This window comes from Orbicella franksi, chromosome 5 (assembly GCF_964199315.1).
Source record: "Orbicella franksi chromosome 5, jaOrbFran1.1, whole genome shotgun sequence".
Lineage (NCBI taxonomy): Eukaryota > Metazoa > Cnidaria > Anthozoa > Scleractinia > Merulinidae > Orbicella > Orbicella franksi.
In genome coordinates, this window is record NC_138149.1 from 2,521,808 (window position 1) to 2,544,900 (window position 23,093).

General features: G+C 37.9%; 2 protein-coding genes across 2 annotated transcripts in view; one reads left to right on the plus strand and one right to left on the minus strand.

Annotated features, from left to right (window-relative positions):
- Positions 1-1,540: 1,540 nt before the first annotated feature.
- LOC145486922 (adenosine receptor A2a-like) lies at positions 1,541-2,428 on the minus strand. Its single transcript, XM_081465630.1, has one exon. It carries the CDS (start codon positions 2,426-2,428, stop codon positions 1,541-1,543), a length of 888 nt encoding a protein of 295 aa, XP_081321756.1.
- A 3,388-nt stretch (positions 2,429-5,816) lies between these two features.
- The window catches only part of LOC145486923 (polycystin family receptor for egg jelly-like), a 231,845-nt gene continuing 214,568 nt past the window's right edge, over positions 5,817-23,093 (plus strand). The window contains exons 1-14 of the mRNA XM_081465631.1: positions 5,817-5,879; positions 11,195-11,487; positions 12,247-12,671; positions 12,969-13,337; positions 13,985-14,302; positions 14,747-15,155; positions 16,014-16,608; positions 16,722-16,898; positions 17,540-17,665; positions 18,464-18,649; positions 19,531-19,779; positions 19,977-20,708; positions 21,161-21,397; positions 22,210-23,093. The exon at positions 22,210-23,093 is cut by the window's right edge and continues 367 nt beyond it. Of these exons, the coding sequence (XP_081321757.1) occupies positions 5,817-5,879; positions 11,195-11,487; positions 12,247-12,671; positions 12,969-13,337; positions 13,985-14,302; positions 14,747-15,155; positions 16,014-16,608; positions 16,722-16,898; positions 17,540-17,665; positions 18,464-18,649; positions 19,531-19,779; positions 19,977-20,708; positions 21,161-21,397; positions 22,210-23,093 (5,063 nt within the window). The remainder of the gene's footprint in view (positions 5,880-11,194; positions 11,488-12,246; positions 12,672-12,968; positions 13,338-13,984; positions 14,303-14,746; positions 15,156-16,013; positions 16,609-16,721; positions 16,899-17,539; positions 17,666-18,463; positions 18,650-19,530; positions 19,780-19,976; positions 20,709-21,160; positions 21,398-22,209) is intronic.

Genomic DNA, 23,093 nt, shown 5'->3' on the forward strand with positions numbered 1-23,093 from the left:
GTAATCTCCAACTTTATTTCAATTTATATCATGGGTAAAAATAAACACAATTGTTTTATAAAGCACTGTTAACTTAAGATTGTCTTCTTACGATAGTCTCATGTTGAAACAAAGGCCACAATAAAGCTGGACGTTGTTTTTTTAGAATTATAATTTAAAAAATAAAGGACCTGATTTTGATTTGCTATGACTTAAACTTCATTAGTTTAACTTCTCAGTTGCAGTTATTTTTTTAATAAATTATGAATGAAACTCCTTTTAGTGTAGCATAGAATTGAGTATGATAAACTATATTTCACATTTAATCTGGTCGAAAGTGCCGCTCGGAGTTAAGTTTTATTTTAATTAGTTACCGTCTCCTCATGCACCCAATACACTTTTCTACATTGCAGATTGTGCTGTAGATTAAGCTAGTCCGTTATTAAACAAACAAAAAAAACAATTAAGTTTGAAGCCTCAAGATTTTTAATGATTATATGTACTAATTACGTACAAAAAAACAACAGGAATATGTAAAATAACAATTCAGTGTTCAAAAAACAAGAAATAGAAATAAGATATAGTCAAGAAAAAATGAACAGAATGGCTAAAGTACCTGAGGCCTTGCGTGAGCAACTCCGATGGTTTCGTTTGTTATCAAATAAAGATTGTAATATCACGAAACTGTTATTATTTGCATGATGTTATTTCAAAGCAAGCACCGCAAAATAATAGAGATTTTTGTAAATAAACAAATTAATCTTTACTTCTCTGAAAGTTATTAAATGTTGTAATGCAACTGACAAGTAACATAATTTTAAAAAAAGCGTCTGGCAGGCACATCTTTCCAGATTTTTGCTGTTTTTTTTTTTTGGCTGTTGTTGTCTGTTGTCTTGTTTATTTAACATTGCGTTTTGTGTGCGTGAGTAGAACACACAAAAAAGACAATGTGAAGTGGACACAACTGAGACTTCTCACTGATCGTACGACATATGATCTTTTTCCCACGATAACTAATTACATTTGCATCAATATTATCCACTTTTGTTTAACATTGTATTGAGGTGTATTTTCTCAACTGGAGTACTTCAATATTTTTACAGAATTACTTGACAATATAGATTTAATTATCAGCTGTCCGATGTAAGTTTTTTTTGCTTTTGCACCTTTACAGCAACACAGAGATAGCAATTCATAGCAATACTGAGAACAGATTGAAAACGATTTCGTGCATTGTCTGATTAAAAGTTTAAAAATGTATGAGCTTTCTGCCGCCACTCCGCCACTCAGTATACATTTTAAAACTATTTTAACCAGAGAACGAACGTATCACAAAGATTGAAATAAGGGGTGGACCCCTAGATTATTGATGGGGGAAGGGGTGCATAACCCTCAGCTTCTTCGGCGGATGACAGCGTCGGCAATATACATTTAAAATCTGAAGAGTCTGCTTGATTTTTGTTTTGGTGGCGAGGAGGGGGGGGGATTTTTCCAAACGTCCTATCAATAATCTAATGATTCACTCAGGAACGAGAGAGTTTCCACTGGACGAGCTATTTAATTAAAGAGGAGTGTCAAAAGTTCCTGACTGGGTTGACTCTTCGTTTACGTCACGTTTGCTGTTGACGCTGCATTTTTTGAGGCAACTCTTCATAGACTCTTTGAACATTGGCATTCGGTAACTGTACACAACTGGGTTGATCATGGGATTCGTAAGATGTAACACTCTTGAGATGAAGAGCAGTACTTCTGGCAACGCACAGTCAGGGCAAAAATCATCTATAGTATACAACACAATGGAAGGAAGCCAAAGTGAGAGTGACACGGCTATGACAATAAATAAAGTGCGAGAGAGCTTGGCATTTTTTTCCACTGAATGTCGATTGTGAGCTTCAAGTGAAGGCACAGTAAGTTTTAGTCGAGTATGTATCGCCATGTAAGCGGCAACGACGACAACAAATGCCGACACCAGTGCCACGTCTTGAATAACCGTGCTATAGATGGTAGGGAGCAGTTGAAACATTTCCAAGGTGTAGACTAAAGCCATGGCCAGTCCTCCAACCCAAACAAAAACAATACTCAAGATGTACGCTTGAGTGCTTGCAGCTCGATGACGAAGCGGCTTCAAAACTGCGTAAGCGCGCTCCAGAGAAACTGCGACTAGACAAATCACGGATGAGCATGAACACAAAACCTGAAATACTGAAATGGGATCGTCATAGTGTATTGGTTCAATGGTATCTTTCTGTAGGATTTGTGGACTTATTTCAATGAACGTCGCCACTCCTACAAGAAGATCTATCACTGCAAGATTAATCAGGAGAAGACCTGTCCGTTTCAGGTTGTTCCTACGATACCAGAACACGTATATGGTGAATGCATTCCCGGCTAGAATTATCATTGCTTGAAGCGCGTTTATGACATAGAAAACGATCACGATCTTTGACATGGTTAACTCCCAACTCAAAGAAGATCTTCCTCGCAGTGATTTTGCTTTCTTTGGCCGAGCACTGAACGCAGCTGTTGATCCTGCAAGGATTACCTGAACAATAGAAACCATAACGAGGCTCAGGGAAATTACTTCAAATAACAGTTGTTTAGGAGTGGAAATAAAATTAATACATACTGAGTCGCCAACTGTAGGATATTCTACAATATGAAAATACAAACAAACCGTAGTTAACTTCGGAAGATTAATTTAAACTCAGCTTTGCTTGCAGAGAAATCAAAAGGGTTTCAGCAGTTGTTGTTGCTTGTTGTTTAACAACATCGCGTTTGTTACATTACATACACCACTTACATGACTCAAATTTGTGTTCCATTACATTACTTAAAACACTTAACACTACATCACCACATAACTTACATTACTTACTATATAATAAACTAGTTCGTGAAGTTTCAGTTGTGAAATAAATCTCTCATTGACCAAGCTTGCTCTGACCGTACTGGGAAAATGTAGGGCCCTCGCGCACCCTCGCGCTTGGTTATAAGAATATGGTATACATGTCATCAGAATCATATACATGCTTCTGATATCATGTACTGAATTACAGTAGTTCGTTGATTCTGATGCCAGCGGGACTATTCGTGAAACTACCATTGTTTACCCCTGTTAACAAAGGTTTCGGCGATTCTGTCAGCCAAGGCAAAAGAGTCCTTCAAATTTGGTGAAATGCTAGCTGTTCTTCGGCCAACTTTCTGCAGTTGCAGAGCCAAGTAGATTATAAAGTAATTTTAAGTAATTTTAAGTGCTGATATTAAACCACGAACCTTCCTTTGGGCGTTAACCCCGAAGAAAAAGATACGTACGGCCGGATAACTATTGTTCTGCCAACTGACTACGAGCCCGAATATCCTGCAGCGCAGACGTATTTTGGGCGCGCGACTGCACGTTAAGCCGCCAACTTGGATTTGGTAACTGTGAAGGGTCAACTGTTCCGGTCAAGCATCCAAATACAGTCCAAGATGGCGGAATCGAAAGCCTGGTTTATCGAGCGTTCTGTTTCAAAATAACGCCTGCAGTGCAGGCTAGAGGCGGAAGGAAGTCAAGCTTTAAAGAGTCGCTCTTAGCTTGTTTTGTGAGTGGTAAGCTGGATGAACAGAGTCTCAACTAGTCGTGTGCTTTCAGTGTTTACCGATGATCTTTGGCAATATGTGAATGTTGAGATCAGCATTTCTAACCGTTCGCTTATGTTCACTTGTGTTCAGTTATTTCAATTTCAATTTTAGGGTAGCCATAACAGTTAAAAACTGCTTAATCTCTGTCTAAATAATAGAAGATGTTTAATATCAGATAAAGATGTGGCAGTAAAGAAAATATCTGGTACCTCCACATGATTCGAACTCATGACCTCCCCAATCATGCGCTCTGACTACAAACTACAGAGAGAATCACTTTCCTTTGTTCATATGTGACACGCATCCTGCATGCTATTTGGATCAGCAACATCGAAAACTGTCTGTTCTGTAATGTTCATATTGTGTACCGGAAGTGTAACAATCAGATGCTGAGAGTTTGTGAATGTCGTTAGGAACTTTGGGAAATGTTCTTGCTCAGCATCATGGCGGTCCATGTGAGTGATGTTTTCAGAGTTAATTAAAATTGTTCGTTCATCTTAAGTATCTTGTGTTAGTATCCTTAAACTTGATTTGGTCAAAATATGTAAACTTGTTCTTGGAATTAAAACAAGAAAAAGCCATTGACGAAAAGTGACAATGAAATCCATAAATGAAGTTATAGTTTCGCTTTGCTTTTCTCTATTGTAGAATAACTCATTAGGTTTCAACGGCATAATATCATCCTGAACCAGACAAATGTCTTTCCTGTGAAGTGAAAAAGTAGCTCTTTACGTAATATATCAAACACGAAAGACCGTGTTTGAGCACATTTCCAAACACCGAGAAGAGAGTTGAAAATACGACGAGCAGCGGAGTATTTTTGACAAACTTCAAGGTGTTTGAAAAAGTGGTCAATCACGGTCTTTAGTGTACATCAAACTTCATACACTATCTGAAAAAAATAGTAATGGAAGCAAATGACTTTAATTTTCCTAAAAAAAAAACAGTCAAGCTGATCATTTGGTATCTAATGTAGGATTGTGACGAAATGATAACATTAAATGAACTAAGGTACAACTCTGAATCTGAGTGGTCGAGGAGTTTGAAATTTATGCAGTCATTAATCTAGTGGTAAAGAAATTAACCTGCTTATTCAGTTTCGTAGCAATTTCTTCATTGCGGCAGCGTTAAACATGGGCATTCTGTAACTGTAAACGATTGGATTAACGAGAAAGTTCGCAAAGTGTAAAACCGTCGCTTTGGACAAAACATGTATATATGAGGTTCCTGTGAGACAGTCGAGGCAAATTCCCAAGAAGGTGTAAACTGTTACAGCTGGCAGCCAAAGACCAAACGACAATCCGATAACAATGAACAAAGTTTTGGACAATTTTATGTTGTGTTCGACAAGTTTTCTATTTTGTGTTTCAGCTGTACAAAACCAGGCATAGACAAATGAAAGGCGTACCCGAGGTAAAATAATAAAAACGAAGTCAAATGACTTACTAAGCCACACACATCGAGTCCATTCACTGTTGCTACGCAGAAATCAGCAAGCCAACCATAAGTATGCTTGTGACATAAATTCCAATCCTCGCTACTCGGTGACGAAAAGGCCAAATCACCGCACAAGCGCGCTCCAAAGAAATAACAAGAAGAGAAAACACTGAAACACTGGAAAACAGAATGGCACTGATAATCGATGGTATATCACCTTGAACGAACATCATCCGATCGTTATAGTTTGCCAATGTGTCTATCAGTTCTCTTGCTCCAACCAGGAAATCAGCTACTGCAAGGTTTATAAGAAGAGAGCTCGCTCGTTTTAAAGAATGTCTCTGATTCCAAAAAACAAAAATAGCGAAGGCATTCCCGATGCAAATTAACGTTGTTTCGATCCCAAATACAATGCGATAAGCCAGAAGCACTGCGGCCTCTGACAATTTAGGGAATGTTGGGAAAAAAATCCCCTATCCCGGCATGAGAGATGTTTGTTAAATTTAAAACATTTATTTGCCATTGATTATTTCCGTTTGTCCCTTGAAGTCTTTTGCAAGTATAATAAATTTACTTTTAAATTACTTTTAAATTAATTAAAACAAGCAACTAAAGAAGGCCCTTCTCTATTGTTGTAATTAACTTGCTTGTAAAATGTAAGGTAAAAGTGACAGGATAAAGAAAAAACCTGCTTAATTAATTTTTTTTTTTTTTTTTGCGTGTTTTTTAGCCTGCGTATACAGCCTTTAAATGATGAGGTAGAAACATGATCTCTTACGATGGGAGTTGTTTCTGCCGGAGGCGCTGAAGCTGAATTGGGAAGCGCCACCGTTGGTTTTATGGTCGATTTACTTTTCCGAAGTAGCGAGCCCACCCCAACTCAATAGTCAAGTGAAAGTTAGGCACCGTAACGTTATTGAAGGAAATCTACAATAAGGGAAGGTGTCGCTAACGCCACGAAGCGTTGTGAAATGTCAATTCGTGCTTTACCAGTTAATATTGCGCAGTTTTAAAACAAAATAAACCCGTGTAATTTTCTTCAAGTAACAGGAACGTACTAGAGGAAACCTTGATTCAAAATATCATTTTCAACTGAAGCATATTATAGAAGGAACGTTTCGTCAAATTTACATTGTAAACTCAACCAGAGCAGTGCGTCATGAAGAAAAAACAGTTTACGGTATCTGACAAGCTGTCCTGCCAACCACTGACAACACGATCTAGACATGAGCCCACCCATATGACACCAACGAAGAATTGTATCCCACGTTTTAAGAACTTTTTTTAACGAATTTCGAGTTTTTTTACTTCGTAAAAGAGCTCACTCGTACCAACTTTATATAACGTTTTTTGCTCCCCGAAAGTAACGACCCCGCAAAAGTAACGACACCTCGAAAGTAACGAGCCCCAAAGGCTGCTAACGAGAGTCGTTACTTTAGGAAGTTTACGGTATGTTACCAAGTGAAAAAATCAATAAATAACTTACATTGGGAAGGAAAGCAAAAATAGAAATCGGTTCTCGAATTTAAATCTTCTAGTATTTCGATCATTTTAAAGGTGCCCCAATCAACAAGGTTGTAGCGGTTATTAGGCGCTTGTATTCAGTCACTATTTATATTAACTTTTAAGGATGAATTTAAAAATTCAAAATATTTACACTCAAATTTTTCCATAAGATGTCGAAATGTATTACTACCGTTTACGAACCGTCTACTTAACATATTCTAAGAAAAAAAATTGAATAACAACTTAAAAACACACAGAAAAGAAGAAGAATTCGAAACAGCAAAATAACAAAATAGATGTAAATTATTTAATTTAAATTTTGCCATACATCATTGATATTTCTGGTTAACTGCAATCAGGATGAATGTATAATTTACTTATTTCTAATTAATAGAACCGACACATTTCTAATAAGGTTTGATGAATTACCTCTGACAAAACGAATTTGCCTTGTTTTACTTCTTTGTTGAGGCAAATCCCCCTGCGATATGTAGCTTGCGATGTTGAAGCAAAAACTTTCCACATACCCAAAGTAAATACACATACAGTTTCTCTGTTAAAAATAAAAACTCATCTTTTAAGTATTCTTGAAATGAACAATTCTAAGTTTAATAAAGTGTTATGTTTTTGGCTTATCTTGGCTTACTTTTAGATAACAAAAACGTATCTGCGTACAACCTCCTTTCTAGCCCAGTTTTGTTATCACTTCTTTAGCTGTTAAGTCAACATCCTTAACTAAACACTGAATATTTACATTGCAAGGAAAATATTAATATGAGTTTTCACGTCTATTTTACAAAATTTTCAAATCATTACTCAGCTTCAAGTACAGCACCAGACCGGCTTCATTATCGTCCGCTACAGAAGAACTTTCTGAATCTCTCATAGCAAACGGAAAATGACAAAATGAAATTAATTTCGTTTGTGTGTATTTATCGCTCTTAAGACCTGTTCAATGGGCTGTGAAATTGACAACAGGTGGACCAATATATGGTGTGTTATATCTTTCCTTAATTGTATAACTAGGGGAAATGCATGTCCCGTAATTGTTCGATCTTTTAAGAACATGATTATTCTCGATTGAGCAGCATTTGGTTGGAAATCTTTGTTGTGCGTGTTCTACCAAATTTAAGTTTTCGCTGTGAAGTTGCTTGATGTTAATGCACATGGCGCAGTTTTACAATGTGTTGCTCATTAAGTTGTTAAATAAAAACTTCATGACAATTAATGGCAATCTTGTTTTTAATTTCTATCTTAACCTAATAGTACATAGCTCTGTATCGACCTCTTTTTTAATCTTGGAACTCTTTTTTATTTCAGTGTATATAAACAATATTTCCCTTGGAGTTTTATAATTTTTTCATCTAATTTATCTTTTTAAACTTTGAAATTCAACCTTCATCGGAGAAAGTGCAAGATGCTGGTTAAATATCCATATACGCTATCAGTATGAAATTCAATTCTTACTTTTAAATTTTGGCACTTTTACGGGTAATGGACTTTGACGGGGTTTTTCTTGCGTTTTTTGCTACGAAGATCTCACAAGTGTAAGCAGATTTTAGGTAGTTTGTTATTATTTTCTTTAATTCACAAAGGAAGGTCTTTAATGTGTTAAGTTAGTAAATAATTTATGTGGTGAAGTGACAAACATCAGTGCAATTAGGGTTGACAGTTTTTGAAGACAGATACTTCTGCTGACTCGAGCACCACTTTAGAGGTGCATCACTGATTTGGCTTAGCTGGACAGCCTGGGTTAAATATTTGTGTGATCAAAACGGAGGAATTCGAAGTGAGACTCAAGAGGTTTACACGGTGGGTATATCACTATTTTAAAGTAGAAGAGCTATTTACTTTAAAACGATTCGGTATGTGGGTTCTTCATAAAGTTTATTATAATAAGCTTAAATGTCACCGCGAGAATAAGTCGGATCACTTTTACTTAAAAACCTGCACTTCAAAATAACGTTAATGCAGGCTAATTCAAGGTTTATATTCGGCAACATTGTCTTGCAATTCCACTTAAATAACAGCCTTAAGATTTTCTGGAGATTCACGTGTATTAAAAACAAACACGAATTCAGTCAGCCACATATCCTGCTAGTATTTGCTTCGAATATTCAGCTACGAGGGGGTCAATTTGATATTTCAACTATTTACATGCTCGGCGTTTTCTGTTCAGTATTCAGCTGGAACACATTTACTCACAAAAATCTTTAGAATCTTTAATTTTTCAGTGGAAAGCTTTGGGCAGGACGTGTGCATGAATATTTAATGCCCTAAAAACAATGCAATTTTAAGGATTTTATTAAAGTATAATAGTATTCGTTTTTAACTGTCTACCTAGCACAAGGTAACTGAAACAATCTAAAGCAAGGAAAGCATCACTGTCACTGGGAATGCAAAAAAACTCATTTATCGGTTTTGTGGAAAACCTTACGTGTAAAAGAATTTTATAAAGCAATACAATTTTTTTTTGTTGTTTTGCTTGCGAGTAGTTTTGGTTGCTAGGATACCACCCATCAGAAATATATCGATCTGTTGTTTTTTGGTCTTTCATAGCCTGGCAGCGATCGTTGCTGAGTTCAATGTTGACATTTTTCCTCATAAACTTTGCGCATAGATGGCATCATATATGCTGGATACCAAATGACTCCACACATTTAAAGAGCTTGTGAAACTTAGTAGTTGGTGAGATTTGTGGCTTTTGGGTGTAATATATTCGAGGAAAAATTTACAAATGAGCTAATAAGCTCATACATTCTTCATAACGTTGTAAGTTTTTAATTAATCCTCTTCGCACTAAAAGTATTTAATATTTCGCGGGCTCAAATTCCTTGGGACTGTTAATCGTGCTATACTCTTTCAATATTCAGAACTGACCGGCATTTTTGTAGCTCGATCAGAAAGTAAATGGCTTATGCTAATGAGGCAAATATTGTAAAGAAATATTCCCCCATATCGGAGGGAAGTTCGCAATTGTGTTTGTGTTTCAGTTTGACAAAACGCCATAATATATCGGATTTTATGTTGACTCCTCTGTTACTTTTACTGGTACAGCGTCAACTTCAATGTTGACGTGTTACGACTTCTTGCACAAACAGATATTCCCACCTGCTAAAATAACATATAGCATTTCCACGCACTTTCTTCAACATACAATGATTTACCACTTAGCCTAATTCAGTCGCGCTTTTTCCAATTCGGTGAGATAATGAAATTATGGTGGAAAAGTTCTCGGCAATCGTATCTTAACTCGGCAAATAACGGGTGAGCCGATGAATATACACAGCTTACAGCCTTGAAATAATAATTGCGGTCCGAAACTATTTGTTTTCATGCGGTTTAATATTTTATAACACCGACACTAAGGGATGCGAGCTTTTATCTCATTATTGATGTGCTTATTTGTATTTTGTTTAATTTTTCTTAAAGATGCTGCAAGTTATTTTGCTCTTTGGGGAAATCCTGAGCACCTGTCGAGGTAAGGGGGAAAAAACTGTAAAAGTGTTATCTCAGTTTTTGAGTTGTTTTGTCATCCATTTCCTAACGGATTTTTTTATTAGTAACATTTTTATTGTTTTTTTTTGGGGGGGGGGGGGGCAGCACACTTACTTTGTTTATTTCATTTGTAAAATCTTGACCGAGAAAAAACTAATTTTACCTTTGCAGCGGTTTGTAATAAAGTGAGTTAATATCAATATCGTGACCTTACCGCGTTGTTGCCAAGACAAGCCTCTGGATGTAATTTCTGAAGCTAGTGTGTGCGATCTTTCTATTCTTTAATTCTCACTGAGTTATAAGTTCTCGTTATCATAATCATATTTCTTCGTATAGACAACCTCAACCTACTAAATGCTACCAATATCCATGATTGTATATTGCTGAGAGTTATTAATTACCGTGAGATAGTGCTTTACTGTTTATATTCTGTCATTCAAGTTTAAAGTTACCTTAGCTTTTTAACAATTGTATGACTATTGTTTACTGAATGTACGAGTGGTGGTTTGTCTGCTGTTAAATTTGTAAAAAAAAAAATAATGACAACTCTAATGAAATGATTCATGTTTGGCGGGAACCGCAAACTCGGGTTAGATCAGAAAATTGAGCCACTCAAAAGCTATAATTAACAAAGATAGAAGAAAACGAATAGAAAAATTGTAAGATAGATCATGATTTGCAACTTGATTCTAATTAAGCAAATGTTTCCTGAATAAGATGTGTCACAGCGTGGTAGCCTAAACAATTTTTGGAGTGTTTTCTTAAACAGGATAGATAAAATATTTCAACAGTTCTGACAAGAAGTTATGATATGCGTTGTCGAGGGGAAGCACATCGATATTTTTTGCTGGCCTTAAGACGTACCCTTGCACTTCGAAAAAAGAAATCCAGACACTGCTCTCAAATTTGCAACGACCATAAATTTCGTTTCTAACATACTTTTCTAAAGTAAAAAGCAGAAACCTCATTTTCTAGATGCCTATCCAATCATTTTGATTTGCCTTGAATTGCCCTGCCGATATTGGAATACACAAGATAAGTTGTATTCCAACAGAATATTTGTTTCATTGACGTACAGATGGAGTGGTATGTGGTCGATTGAACACGCCCTAAAAATCATACTTTCTAACTTTTCCTTTATTCCTTTCTTCAGCTCTATGAAAAGAGCCCAGATTCCGACTCGATCAATAAGTTGACCAAAAGCTACTTTTCTGAACTCCTTGTTTATAATGTAGGGCTTCCAGATCCTGTGGGGCGCTATCCTTTGAACTCGTCCACTGGAGCAGAGGATACCAGTGGGTTCAATAATCCTGGAAGAGGAATCATTTCCAACGCAAACCCCGCGCCAGGAGTGTATGGCGAAAGAAACGGCGCTTATGCCTTCACTGGAGCACGTTCCCCGCCAAGCTACTTATACCTCAATGCATCAGGTGCCCTAGATACAAGGTAAAAATACACTCAATTGCTAATTATATAAGCGACAATGGGCGATGAAATAAGTTCAGACACTTCTGCACGCAGGAAATTTCAATCTGTTCTACTATCTTCGAAGCATCTAGCAATGATTCGTTCCAATTCCATGTTGTGTAGGGGCTATGGTCTGTGTTTTTCAAAGGGAAGACTGATTGTTTTAGAGAAAGAAACAGAAACAAAACTCCGTGAAACAATTTAAATTGACTGATATTATGATAGCCTTACACAGTGATTTGGAATTTAAAACCGCAACTTTAAAGATCGAGCGTGAAAGCGATTTTAAAAAAAAACAGTCCAAATTTAACAACAACTCGGCTAAAACCAAATTTTGTCGATTAAATTCAAATGAGAACACGTGTTCTGAAGAATTACAAGTCTTTCACATGTAATTCCAATTCAAGTTTCTCCATTCTCTTGCCAGCGATATGGTACGTGACCTTTTAGATGAACAGTTTTAAACTTCTAAGCATCGACCTTTGTCCAATCAACCCGAGCTGAATCCTAGCGGTAGCGTCGGGGCAAGATCGTGAATTTCCGCACCCTCTCGGAGCCAATCAGAGAAGAGGCTTTAGAGGGTTCTTCCAGCCCACTCACCGAAAAGTTTGGGTACAACCTTCAAAATAGCAAATGGTTCTGCTAAAATAACTTTGAGTAGATTTGACACTTGCCTGTATAGTAAGTTCTTGTTAGGTCAAAAATAATTCGTTGTCATCAAACTTCTCCTTCGTCTAGATATTCCATTACTTTGCTCGTCTGGGTATATCCTGAAAGAACTCGTGGAGAACTTATTTCCTATTGGAAAGACTCTCACTATGGCGTCGGCATTTCTCTTGAGAACTCTCGTCCAGTGTTTGACATATATTTACGTGATCAAAGCACCAAGTATTCCTTACAGAGTAAAAATAAGCTGCCGTTAAATCAGTGGTACCATATTGCTGGAGCTTATGACAACTATACTGGAGATGCAAGACTTTTCGTTGGTGGAGTCCAAGTGGAGAACATAACGATCACTGGCAGTTTAGAGTTGGAGACGGAGTCTGGTTTATGGCTTGGGTACCTGTTTAAAGGAAAGCTTGCTCAGGTTTGGATCTTCAACGTATCGCTCTCTGTAGATGAGGTAAATGACGTTAAGGACGCCAACAAACCACCGACACCAAGTAAGTTAAAGATGATCTTTTCTTTTAGTTTCATCAGGGGTGTTTTTGTCTAACTTAAACATTACAATCAACCCTGAGTTGGTCATGTGATTTGCTCTATTAATCAGTATTCAAAGCTCCTATCAACAATGCTGGAATAAGGAACCACCTAAAAGCTTTATATTTCAGTCTTTTTCAGTCTTTTTTTTTACCTTTCAGTCTTTTACAATGTTTACTGATATAATATATAGGATATATTAGAAAAAAATTAAAGGCGGTATTAATTACGTTTTTATTCTGTTTGACAATCATTCTCAGGCTTGTCAACAACACCTGCAACATTCACGGCTTCTGCGAGTCCATTATCACAGGTTCCTTCAAATGTTGTCGAATTCAATGAAAGAAGTATACTTCCAATTGCCACTGGTACATTATCCAACCAGTCTGCTACAAGATTGTCCGTTTATCCATCTATTTATAACATTCCAACTGTCAATCAAACGTTGGTGCACCCTACTTTCACTGTCAATCAAACACATTTCCTTTCAAACTCTCCAACTACACCTCTGAATGTGTCAGTAGCAGCGCCGCAGAACATCTCAACGACAGGTCTGGTGCGTACACCGAGCATAAATCCATCAAGTGCTACAGACTCACGATCGTTTCTTGAAAGCAGTGTGAGTCAAGGTAAGAATTGACCCCTTGGGAAAAAAAATTCCACGATGACAATTCACAACAGGTAGACAGATGACGCGAATTAACTGAGAAAATCATCAACTACAGTTTTTTGTCCTCATTCATTTACCATCAAGAAAAATGTGCGGCAATCAATGAGTGAGGTAATATTGAAACTGGAAAAATCCTAAGAGTGCATACAAAAATATATTATAGTTTCGTTTTCATTCAATACTCAAACGTTTGGTTGCGAAACTCTGTTTCAAGGATTAAGAAACTGAATAATTTTTTTTTTCTAATTAGAAGTTTTCTCTTTCTTTTTGAAGCAGGTGGGACTTTAATTTTTCTCATTTTGAAGCTCAGTCCCCCTCATTGTTTAATAATTCAATCGGGAGACACACAGTAGAGGGTGTAGCTGGGGGATTTGGCTCTGATTCAAAACACATGCCGCTATTGTTGCCCCCTCTCTAACTCCCTCTCGATTCAGTCATTTCTCAAGCATTCAATTACGAAGTGCTGCGTTTAAAAAAAATAATTAAATAAATAATATACTGAACAATAAAAACAATCTGACAACCGGAAATTTTAATAAAATCCTTGGTATTGAAAATTATTGCAATTTTTTTCTTCACACTTCGACTATTTGATTTCATTTGCAGCAAATCTTCTCAGATGTTATGCCTGTTTGGGATCAGAAGAAAACTGTAGCGAGGACAAGATATCAACCGACAGCGGTAAACAAATGGTTTGCGGATCAGTTGAAGATCGATGCATTATAGTATACTCACGTGACGAGAACCTGGAACAGTTTAAGATGAACTGCAGTCATCGTGATACCTGCAAGGAAGCAGTAGAGTCCTGTCACGAGGACATGAAGACAAAGAAACTCGAATGCTGTGATGTAACGTGCTGTGACTCTGACTTTTGCAATAAACCAAAACATTCAGGTTTGTCAAGTCAGTTTAATCTAACCAAATGATAGATCGCTCCATGCACACAGGTCGAGTTCGCCACCTCAGCTAACCGACTTTGGCTTGGCAGTGGATAAAAGAACGATGAATAATCTGTATATGCGTGGGAGCGAACTAAGTTGGAGCGATCTAACCATGAAGCAAAGTGACCAGACAACGTCATTAGCAAAACGTTACTAATTTACACAGCTTTCACAAAATTACAAAAAGAAGATGGTTTGAAATTCTGGAAATTTCCATTAACGAATGTTGCATTTTCCAGAATTTCAGGAAAAGAGGTCAATCTCACGAGGTGTACCCAAATTTTCGGAAACCTCCTTTTTGATAAAAGAATGTGTTATTAGGGTGTCTTGTGCCCTTCATGTATTTCGTAACCAATTTGAAGCAATCGCACAGTAATGCATCAAATTTGAGAACTTTTACTGAAAGTTATTATTTGACGGTGTTTAGATGGAAAGTTCTGTCAAAGAAAACCGGACCTCGTGGCTATCATCTATGGCGGTGCCGAAGTAATCCGAGGACAAAACGAAAACATCACGATGAATGCATCACTTTCCTATGACCCGGTTGTTGGACTAGGTAATCACTCCGGGATGAACTTCACCTGGCATTATGGTGAAATCAAAGGGAACTATTCTGGCCTACAGAGAGCAGCAAGCGACTCCTTCACAGGAGTGAACCAATCAACCATTCGATATTCTGGGAGTGATTCTGGACTAGAAGTCACCTTCAATACTACCTCCATGTCTATCAATAAGACATACCTGGTAAACCTGGTCTTGACGAAAGATTATCGCAGTTCGAGCGTTTATCAAATTATTCATTTGGTAAAAGGAGATCCGCCTGAAATATCCCAACGGTAAGGAATTAGTTTTGCTTTTTCAGACTGTTTTTTTCTCCGCATTTCAAATTAGATGAAAGCAAGAGAGCATGAAAGGTAATAGATATACTCGCCGATCAGTATACCTTGTTTGCATGGTAATCCTTCTCAAGTTATTTTTAGACATGGTACCCAGTTCTTCCGCTGATAACGTGACCACTCACTTTGCCTGAATGTTTTCATGGAGGATGCAAATGAGTGTAAGGGCGCTGGTGCTGTCCACGTGATCAAAATCCCCTTCACTGGATTGGCTATTTCTAGACCCTCTAAAAGCGGGTGTGATCCAAAAGGAGTGATTTACCTTTGGAATAAGGACTAAATGGGTAATTTAATCTCTTACCTTTCATTCTCTCTTGGTAGACGCCAAAGATAACGCCACCTATTACTCGTAGTTTTCACTCATGCTGAATTAATTATGACTTGATTTGCCACTTTTATTTTATTGTTATTATCATTTTTAAACTTTAATGATTTGCAAACTGGTGCTTGTGGTCATTCGTGTTCTTTGCTGTTGTTTTAACTACTATCTACTTGACATGGGACGAAATCCATTGGACTTTGGTGTTATGCCCACAAGGCTTACATGCTGTGGTAATGTGACTACCACATGAGGGAAATAAACCATTACCATGAAAAAAGTGGTACTCAGATGATTACGTATTTATAAATTGTCATTACGACTGTGTAAAGTGCTTTCCTGATTGTGAAGAAACAGCGCTATATATGACTAAATTTATTATTGTTATTATTATGATGATGATCATGGTGATCATGATTATGATTATTGATTCGTTTTAAGAAGTAATGAAGCAATATCTCTTTTCATTTGTTTTCTAGTTGTCTAGTAAATTGTGAACCTAAAATCAGTCCATCAGTTAAACTAAGTATCCAGTCACAGTGCCATGGACCCCAGTGTCCGAAGATATCTTCATATCAATGGATACTTTACCAACAATACCTATCTTCCACAAATAATGACACTGTTTGGCAGAAAATGCAAGATTTGAAACTTATCACCACTACGCCCCTCGATTCTAGCAGCATTGTAATCAAAGAGGACTCCCTTGAAGGCGGAAAGTACTACCGGTTGGTGCTGTTTGTTCAAACTACGGACGGTCCGTCAGGAATGAGTGCTCACGATATCTCCACTGCATCACCCCCCAAAGGGGGAACATGTTTCATCACTCCGTCAAGGGGAATCGCATTGAAGACTGATTTTAACCTAACCTGTAGTGACTGGAAGAGTGACAGCACTCCCTTGTCTTACCAGTTTCAGTATCAACTTGAGAACGGTCTATACAGCGTAATATATCATGGCTTAAACAGTACCGTTATCTCGTGGCTGCAACCCGGAAAACATGCCATAAAGATCATTGCCATAGTAGCTGATAGATACGGTGCTTCTGCTCCAGCAATTAATTTATCTGTACAGGTAGTATATTCATTATGACGTCACATTCAATAAACATTGCGTCAAATTACGAAATCAAGATGTCACAAAATCAACAATTACGTGACATTGCATGTGATTTTCACGTTTTGTAGGTTGAACCATCTCAGCTCTTGAGACCAGAGAACATCTCCAAACTTCTAACAGCAAACAACAGCCTGTTTACTGAAGTAGTAAAAGATGGGGACCTAAGCAAAGTAGTACAGATAGCAAATGCTGTCCTTCAAGTTGTTTTAGAAGATACTTTGATGGATTCAATGAAAAAAGCCAAGGTAGTTAAATTTTCAAAATTAGATCAAGGTCTATAACGATAATTTCAACTTTGCTTTACGCATCAGTTAGCATTTGAGACATCTAATTGATTTGTGATGACGCAAGGTCATTTGGTTAGTTAATTGTTTTGCTTTACTCTCTTTAACTCACTTTTATCTTACAGCTCTTCCATAGTGGTAGGGTATGTGGCATCATTAAAAATAATTGAGTTCCATAACCAACGAATCGCACCCCTTTTTTGCACCTCGTTTTGTTTCCGGAAATTGACGAGTTGATTAAGGGACTGAAATCTTCAAAGTCTATTATCGTACAATAATTGAATAAGCGAAGGATTAATGACAGTCATCAAAACAGACTTTTCTCTCTGTCCACTCGGCACAATACACCACATGATATATGCTGAGTCAGATACAGAACATATGCGTATTGATATGCGGAAATATATCCATTGAATTTAGTTTACTTTTCTTTAATAGTTAGTGATATTTTAAATTATAGAAGATTAATCGGTATATACATAGTCTTTCGTAATAAGTTGTAGCTTTTATATTAAATTGTTAATGCCTGATGTATTTACCGTGTTTTTAAATAAAGATGATGATCATGAAATTTTCTCATACTCTTCACGCTATTTTTACAGATTCAAGACTTCATCATCGAAAACATTGTCTCACTACAAGTGAACAGTATCCCAGACCTTTTGCAAAGCTCCTCCGTGATAGGGTCTGCTATCCAAGAAACAGAGAAAATGTCTCTCAAGTCACTGGTGAGTGAATATTAAAATGAATACCGAAAACGCCCGCTTATAAGCTTATGGGCGTATAACATATAACTAACAAAAACTACGACTGGTTATTAGCCCTCCCCCACCCCCCCCCCCGCCGCCCCCCGATACAAGACCCCCTATAGCTTTTCTTAATTTGAATTCATTTTATTATGATGTTTTAACTGAACCAGGATATAACAAAAAATATTTTGATCAACACACCTATAGCTCCTTTCGAAATGTATTTTTATTATTATTATTATTATTATTATTATTATTATTATTATTATTATTATTCCAATAATAACATGAATTTTTGTTTTCGACTTTGGCCGTGAACATCAAAAAGCATAAAGCCCTCCATTAACAGAAGTTCATAAGCAACTGAGGTTTTCTATGTTAAATAAAAATGTTAAAATGCTAAATTTTGAATGTTTATAGTGGTCGATGCACTTATTAGCTATAACTAGCTAGTTGTCAGGTATGCTGGTTTGCACCATAGGCTAGTATGGAAAATATTTGTAACGGTTATGACAAGCTTTCAAGCCAATCTGAAGAACACGATAATCAATTTTTCTTCAACGCGGAATTCTTGCTTGATTTTTCAACTTAACTGTTGCTTCTGCTTTTTTTAAAGCTACAATAAAGTTGTACACTCCGACATAAAGCAACCACGTAAAGTTGATAGCAACCCACTTTTAAGAATCTTAAATTGTTATCAAAATCAGGACATTTCCAACCCTCGATCCAAAAAAAATCTGAAAAGTTTGAATCTTTTTCTACGCATCATTTTCATAGGTATCTTCGCTATCTGCCATTAATTCAATGACGTCTCTCTTATGGAGAACCGCCCAGTTGAAAAATGTGGCAGACATATCGCTGATCACCCAATCCGCAGAAAACTTGGCTTCATGTCTTAACAGCTTGCTGAAGGCAGGAGCAGTCATCGCATCAAGAGATTTGGGCTCTGGTTTTCAACAACAGGTATAAACGTTAAACCTCTTACCTAGTAACGTCTTGGCAAAACAATCCAGACAGTCAAGTTGCCCTAAAACTTAAACTTTTGTAAAGTTTAAACAGTTTATGTGGCTATGAGATTCAAGTCAGACTAGTCAACATAAATTTTCGAAAATTTAATGTGGCTCTGAAACCCCACCACGTAATTGTTTGAATGATTATCATAATTCGATAATAAAATATGGGGTAACAGAACTAGTCTTTGAGTTTAAAGGGTGTTTCTGGCAGGTTGTACTGTTGCTATGGTAACCTATTGTTCCATAAAGATTACCATTGTTGGTTAACCAATGGCTGGCGTTTTTGTGATACCAACATTGTAGCATCAATAGACCATTTTACAGTTGTCTGCTGAGTGACCTGGCCTTTGGATGGCAGCGAGGCTGGAATTGACCTTCCTTTGATACAGACCTCACTGCTTTCGTCACGTAAATGCACCTAGTTAGCATCAGAACAACTTGTTTTACACAACAAAAGCAGTCAGGTTTGTATCAAAACAAGGTCTCCTCCAGCCTCGCTGCCATCCAAAGGCCAGGTCACTGAGCAGACAACTGTAAAATGGTCTATTGAAAATGAGTGGTAGTAAGGATCTGTCAAAGTATAGCTGTTGAAAAAGCGCAGGAGCCTGTTGCCAGCCACCTCCACTAGAACGGAACCCAACGATATACGACGAAATACGGCGTGTTCTCCTGCGCGTGGCGCGGACTACATGTTTCTTTTTGTCTTCGCGTTCTGATTTGTCTCACTTGTTGTCATTTACCAGATGTGATTCCTTTGATGGTGGGTCTATACAGCGCTTATATCATGTCTTTTTTTCTAATTTTCATATATTTGTTTTTGTTTTTCGTCAGGGTAAAAGTTTAGTCACGACTTCCATGAAAGTCATCAGCCTGGTTGGAGACGCGGTGTTAACCCTAAGAGTCCCGGATGAGGAAATGATATCAATTGATACAACAGAATTAACCATAACATTAGGTCGCCATAGCCCGGATAAACTTGTAGGATTAAACATTCAAGGAAGAGATGGTAGATTTGTTTTGCCTTTAGAAAAGAAAGCATTGGTTTCTAGAATACAAGGAGCAAGTTTTGTTGATACTCAGGTAGATAAATCGATATTTTTATTTAATATAAGAAGACACGAATACCTTTGTTAGTTCCAATCTAATTTTCGAGATCGTTTACCTGCATCAACAACCAAGAGGGTGGTGGCAGTCCGCCATGTTGGCTGGATAACTATCAAGCTTCAGCCAAATGCTGTGTAATCCATGAAAATTATGTTGTTCCTTTTAATTTGCAGATGCTATCAATCCCATTCAATCCTTACACCTGGGACAGTACTAAGGAAAGAGTCAACTCTGATGTCTTAGCTCTGGACTTAAAAGATGACACACGCAAGCTGATCAGAGTATCGAATCTCTCAAACAACGTCATCGTCGTTACACCATTAAAACCCCAGACGGTCTCCCTTGAAAGTCCGCAGTATTTCACCCAGAATGACAATCTACGTTTTCACGTAATTGATGTTGAGTACGAGAATACCCTGATAATGCTGGAAATCACGCCTACTGAGGCAAATACAAATCTGTTTGTGTATCTGCGATATGGTCAGCGGCCAACCATTCAAGAGCATAACCTCAACGCCACTGTTAACAACAACGGAAGGTGCGTTTGGACACCAACTGCGCATGACAAAAAGGCTAGCAAAACAGAATGTTCGTTCAATCATTTTGCACCCATAGAAACCCTTGCCAAGCGACCAGGGAAGTACTTTCTCGGAGTGAAAAGCCTTAACAGCAGTGTCACGGAAGCATACAAGAGAAAAAAGAGATCGTGTTTTGGAAGTAAACGACAAAAGCGCTCATGCGTCGAAGTTAAGGATCCTCTTCCCACTCCCCCTCAGAGCAAAAATGTAACAGTGGTGCCAGTATACAATTCTAAAACAGAGCAAAATTATACTCTGAGAGTAGCCCTGGGGAGCTGTGTCTACTGGTCAGAAGAACGTGAAATGTGGGTAACAGACGGGTGTCAGGTAAGTCGTGTGAATTTTGTTTAGATCCAAGATCTTCTAAATTCTTCAGAAGATCTTCAGAATTGTTCAGAAGTCCCCTCAGGTGATTTTAAGTAATCTTAAATTCGACAGGGTTCGGAAGTCTTCGGTAGTTTTGGTACAATTTACACTGGAGTGCATGTATGAATTGAATTCCGTTTATGAACTGATTCAATAATAGGTAGTATTTTTAACTGTATCTAAAACGACCATGATTTAGGTCAAGCAACATGTACAGATCGATATTTCGCTTTCACTCCAAAGTGCGGACTACCGGCCGGGTGTACTCCGACGAATTGATACCATTAGTTTCTTTTACGGCACTTTCATTGAATTTACCTCTGTCGCCTCAGAGTTACCGTTCAGATGAGAAACGACAACTGTGAATAAAACTTCAATAATCCTCGCAATGGTTTTTTATTATTTTTGTACAGGTCTTATCAGCGACTTTAAATGGATCTATCAACTGTTCTTGCAATCATCTGACCTCATTTGGTGGAGGTCTTTTAGTTGAACCGAATCCCATCGATTTCGACAAAGTCCTGGTGGAGTTCAAGAATATTGGAGAAACTGGAAATGTTGCAGTTATTGTGACGGTGGCTGTAGTCCTCCTGTGTTATATTGTGGTTCTTGTTATCGTCCGAAGAGCGGATGCAGAAGACACTCGAAATGTACGTACCAGTAATAAATTTAACTCCTCAACCCCTTCGTTAACTAGAAATCTAAAATCTTATCGAGTCATGGGGCCTCATCAGAAAAACCTGAGCTTACTGAAAGTTCTCTGTAGAATTAACGGGCTGAGAGTGCCAATAATAAGATTCTTATTAAACAAAGTTAACCAACAATGGCCAATGCCCTCTTTGAGATGCGGCTGTAGAATATCATGGTAGTCACTTGTATTCAAAACAAATATCCAATCCAAGATGATGAATACAACTACCATGATTCCCTGCAGGTGCATCTCATAGAGGGAATTGGGAATTCACAGTTGTGAGCAAGAGAGCATGAAGGTAAGCGAGTTCACATTCCATGTAGGCCTGATTCCCAAGGTAATCCTTCCCAGGTTATTTCGGGTAATATCACCATGTGCATTGAGTGGATTTTTTCATGCAGGAAGAAAATGCGTGTGGAAATGCATGGGCTTTCCACATAAGCAAACTCCACGTCACAGGACTGGCTATTTATAGACACTCTTTTTGTCGTATTTTATTGTTCCTAGGCTTAAAAACGCGTTTTAAAGCAGTTTGACACTATCGTTTTACACCTAAGTGGTTTAACGCGATTCAAGCGTCGAGGTTGTTTTCGTTTCTTCTTGGTGTTACTTTGTCATTTTTGTACGCGCGACTTATACTGACGTCTAGCAGGCAATCGTAGCGCTCGCTACTGAATCTTGCAAAAACGGTAGTAAGCCACCTTAAATTACCTAACAGGCTGGCCCAGCCCGTTTAAATGTCTTGATATCTACCATTTTCATCATTTCCAGAATTGTTCGGCAGTGCAGTTACCAGCTCCTTCAAACAACTCACACGAATATGAGATAACAATAACTACAGGCGTGTGGAGAAATTCAGGTACAACAGCTAAGGTTGCCATGGAGATATGCGGTACTGAAGAAAACACTGGAATTATTCAGCTCAACTTAGACGAGCCTAGCGCGGATAATTTTCTTTTTAATCGGGGAAACACGGATGTCTTTGTTCTGAGAGTTGAGAAGGCGCTCGGAGCGATTCAAGGAATGCGGATCGGTCATGACAACTCCGGTGAGAGCCCTTCCTGGTTTCTAGAAGAAATCGTAGTTGTGGACAAACAGTCTAATCAACTGTGTACATTTACCAGCAGCCAGTGGTTTGCTCTCGAGCGAGGAGACGGTCGAATTGAGCGCTCGCTGGAGCTTGTACCAAATCAATTGGATTTTAGTCGTGAAGTTGTAAAACGTTGGTGCAAAGGGCTCACGGAAACGCACATTTGGGTTTCTGTTATAGCAAAGCCAAAGAGAAGCCGTTTTACGAGAGTACAGCGGGCGTCTTGCTGTGTTTCAGTGTTGCTAACAGCTATGCTCGCTAACGCGATGTTCTATGAGCTTAATGGTAAATCTGAGCAAGTTATTCAGATAGGACCCCTGAAATTCTCTTGGAGGCAAGTGATCATTGGTATTGAAAGCGCGCTTCTCGTGGCACCAATTAACATCCTCATAGTATTCTTGTTTCAAAAAGGTACTGAAAAGACTCGGAGTGAATCCACATGTCGTTCTAAAGATAAGTTGCTTATTTACCTCACCTGGTTCTTTTTGTTTTGTTCTTGTGCTGTTTCTGCCACGTTTACCATCTTCTACAGTTTGATTTGGGGAAAGAGCATCAGCGAGCAGTG

Bases quoted from the DNA above. Each gene is read 5' to 3' on its own strand.
- LOC145486922 (XM_081465630.1), bottom strand. From the start codon at position 2,428: ATGTCAAAGATCGTGATCGTTTTCTATGTCATAAACGCGCTTCAAGCA.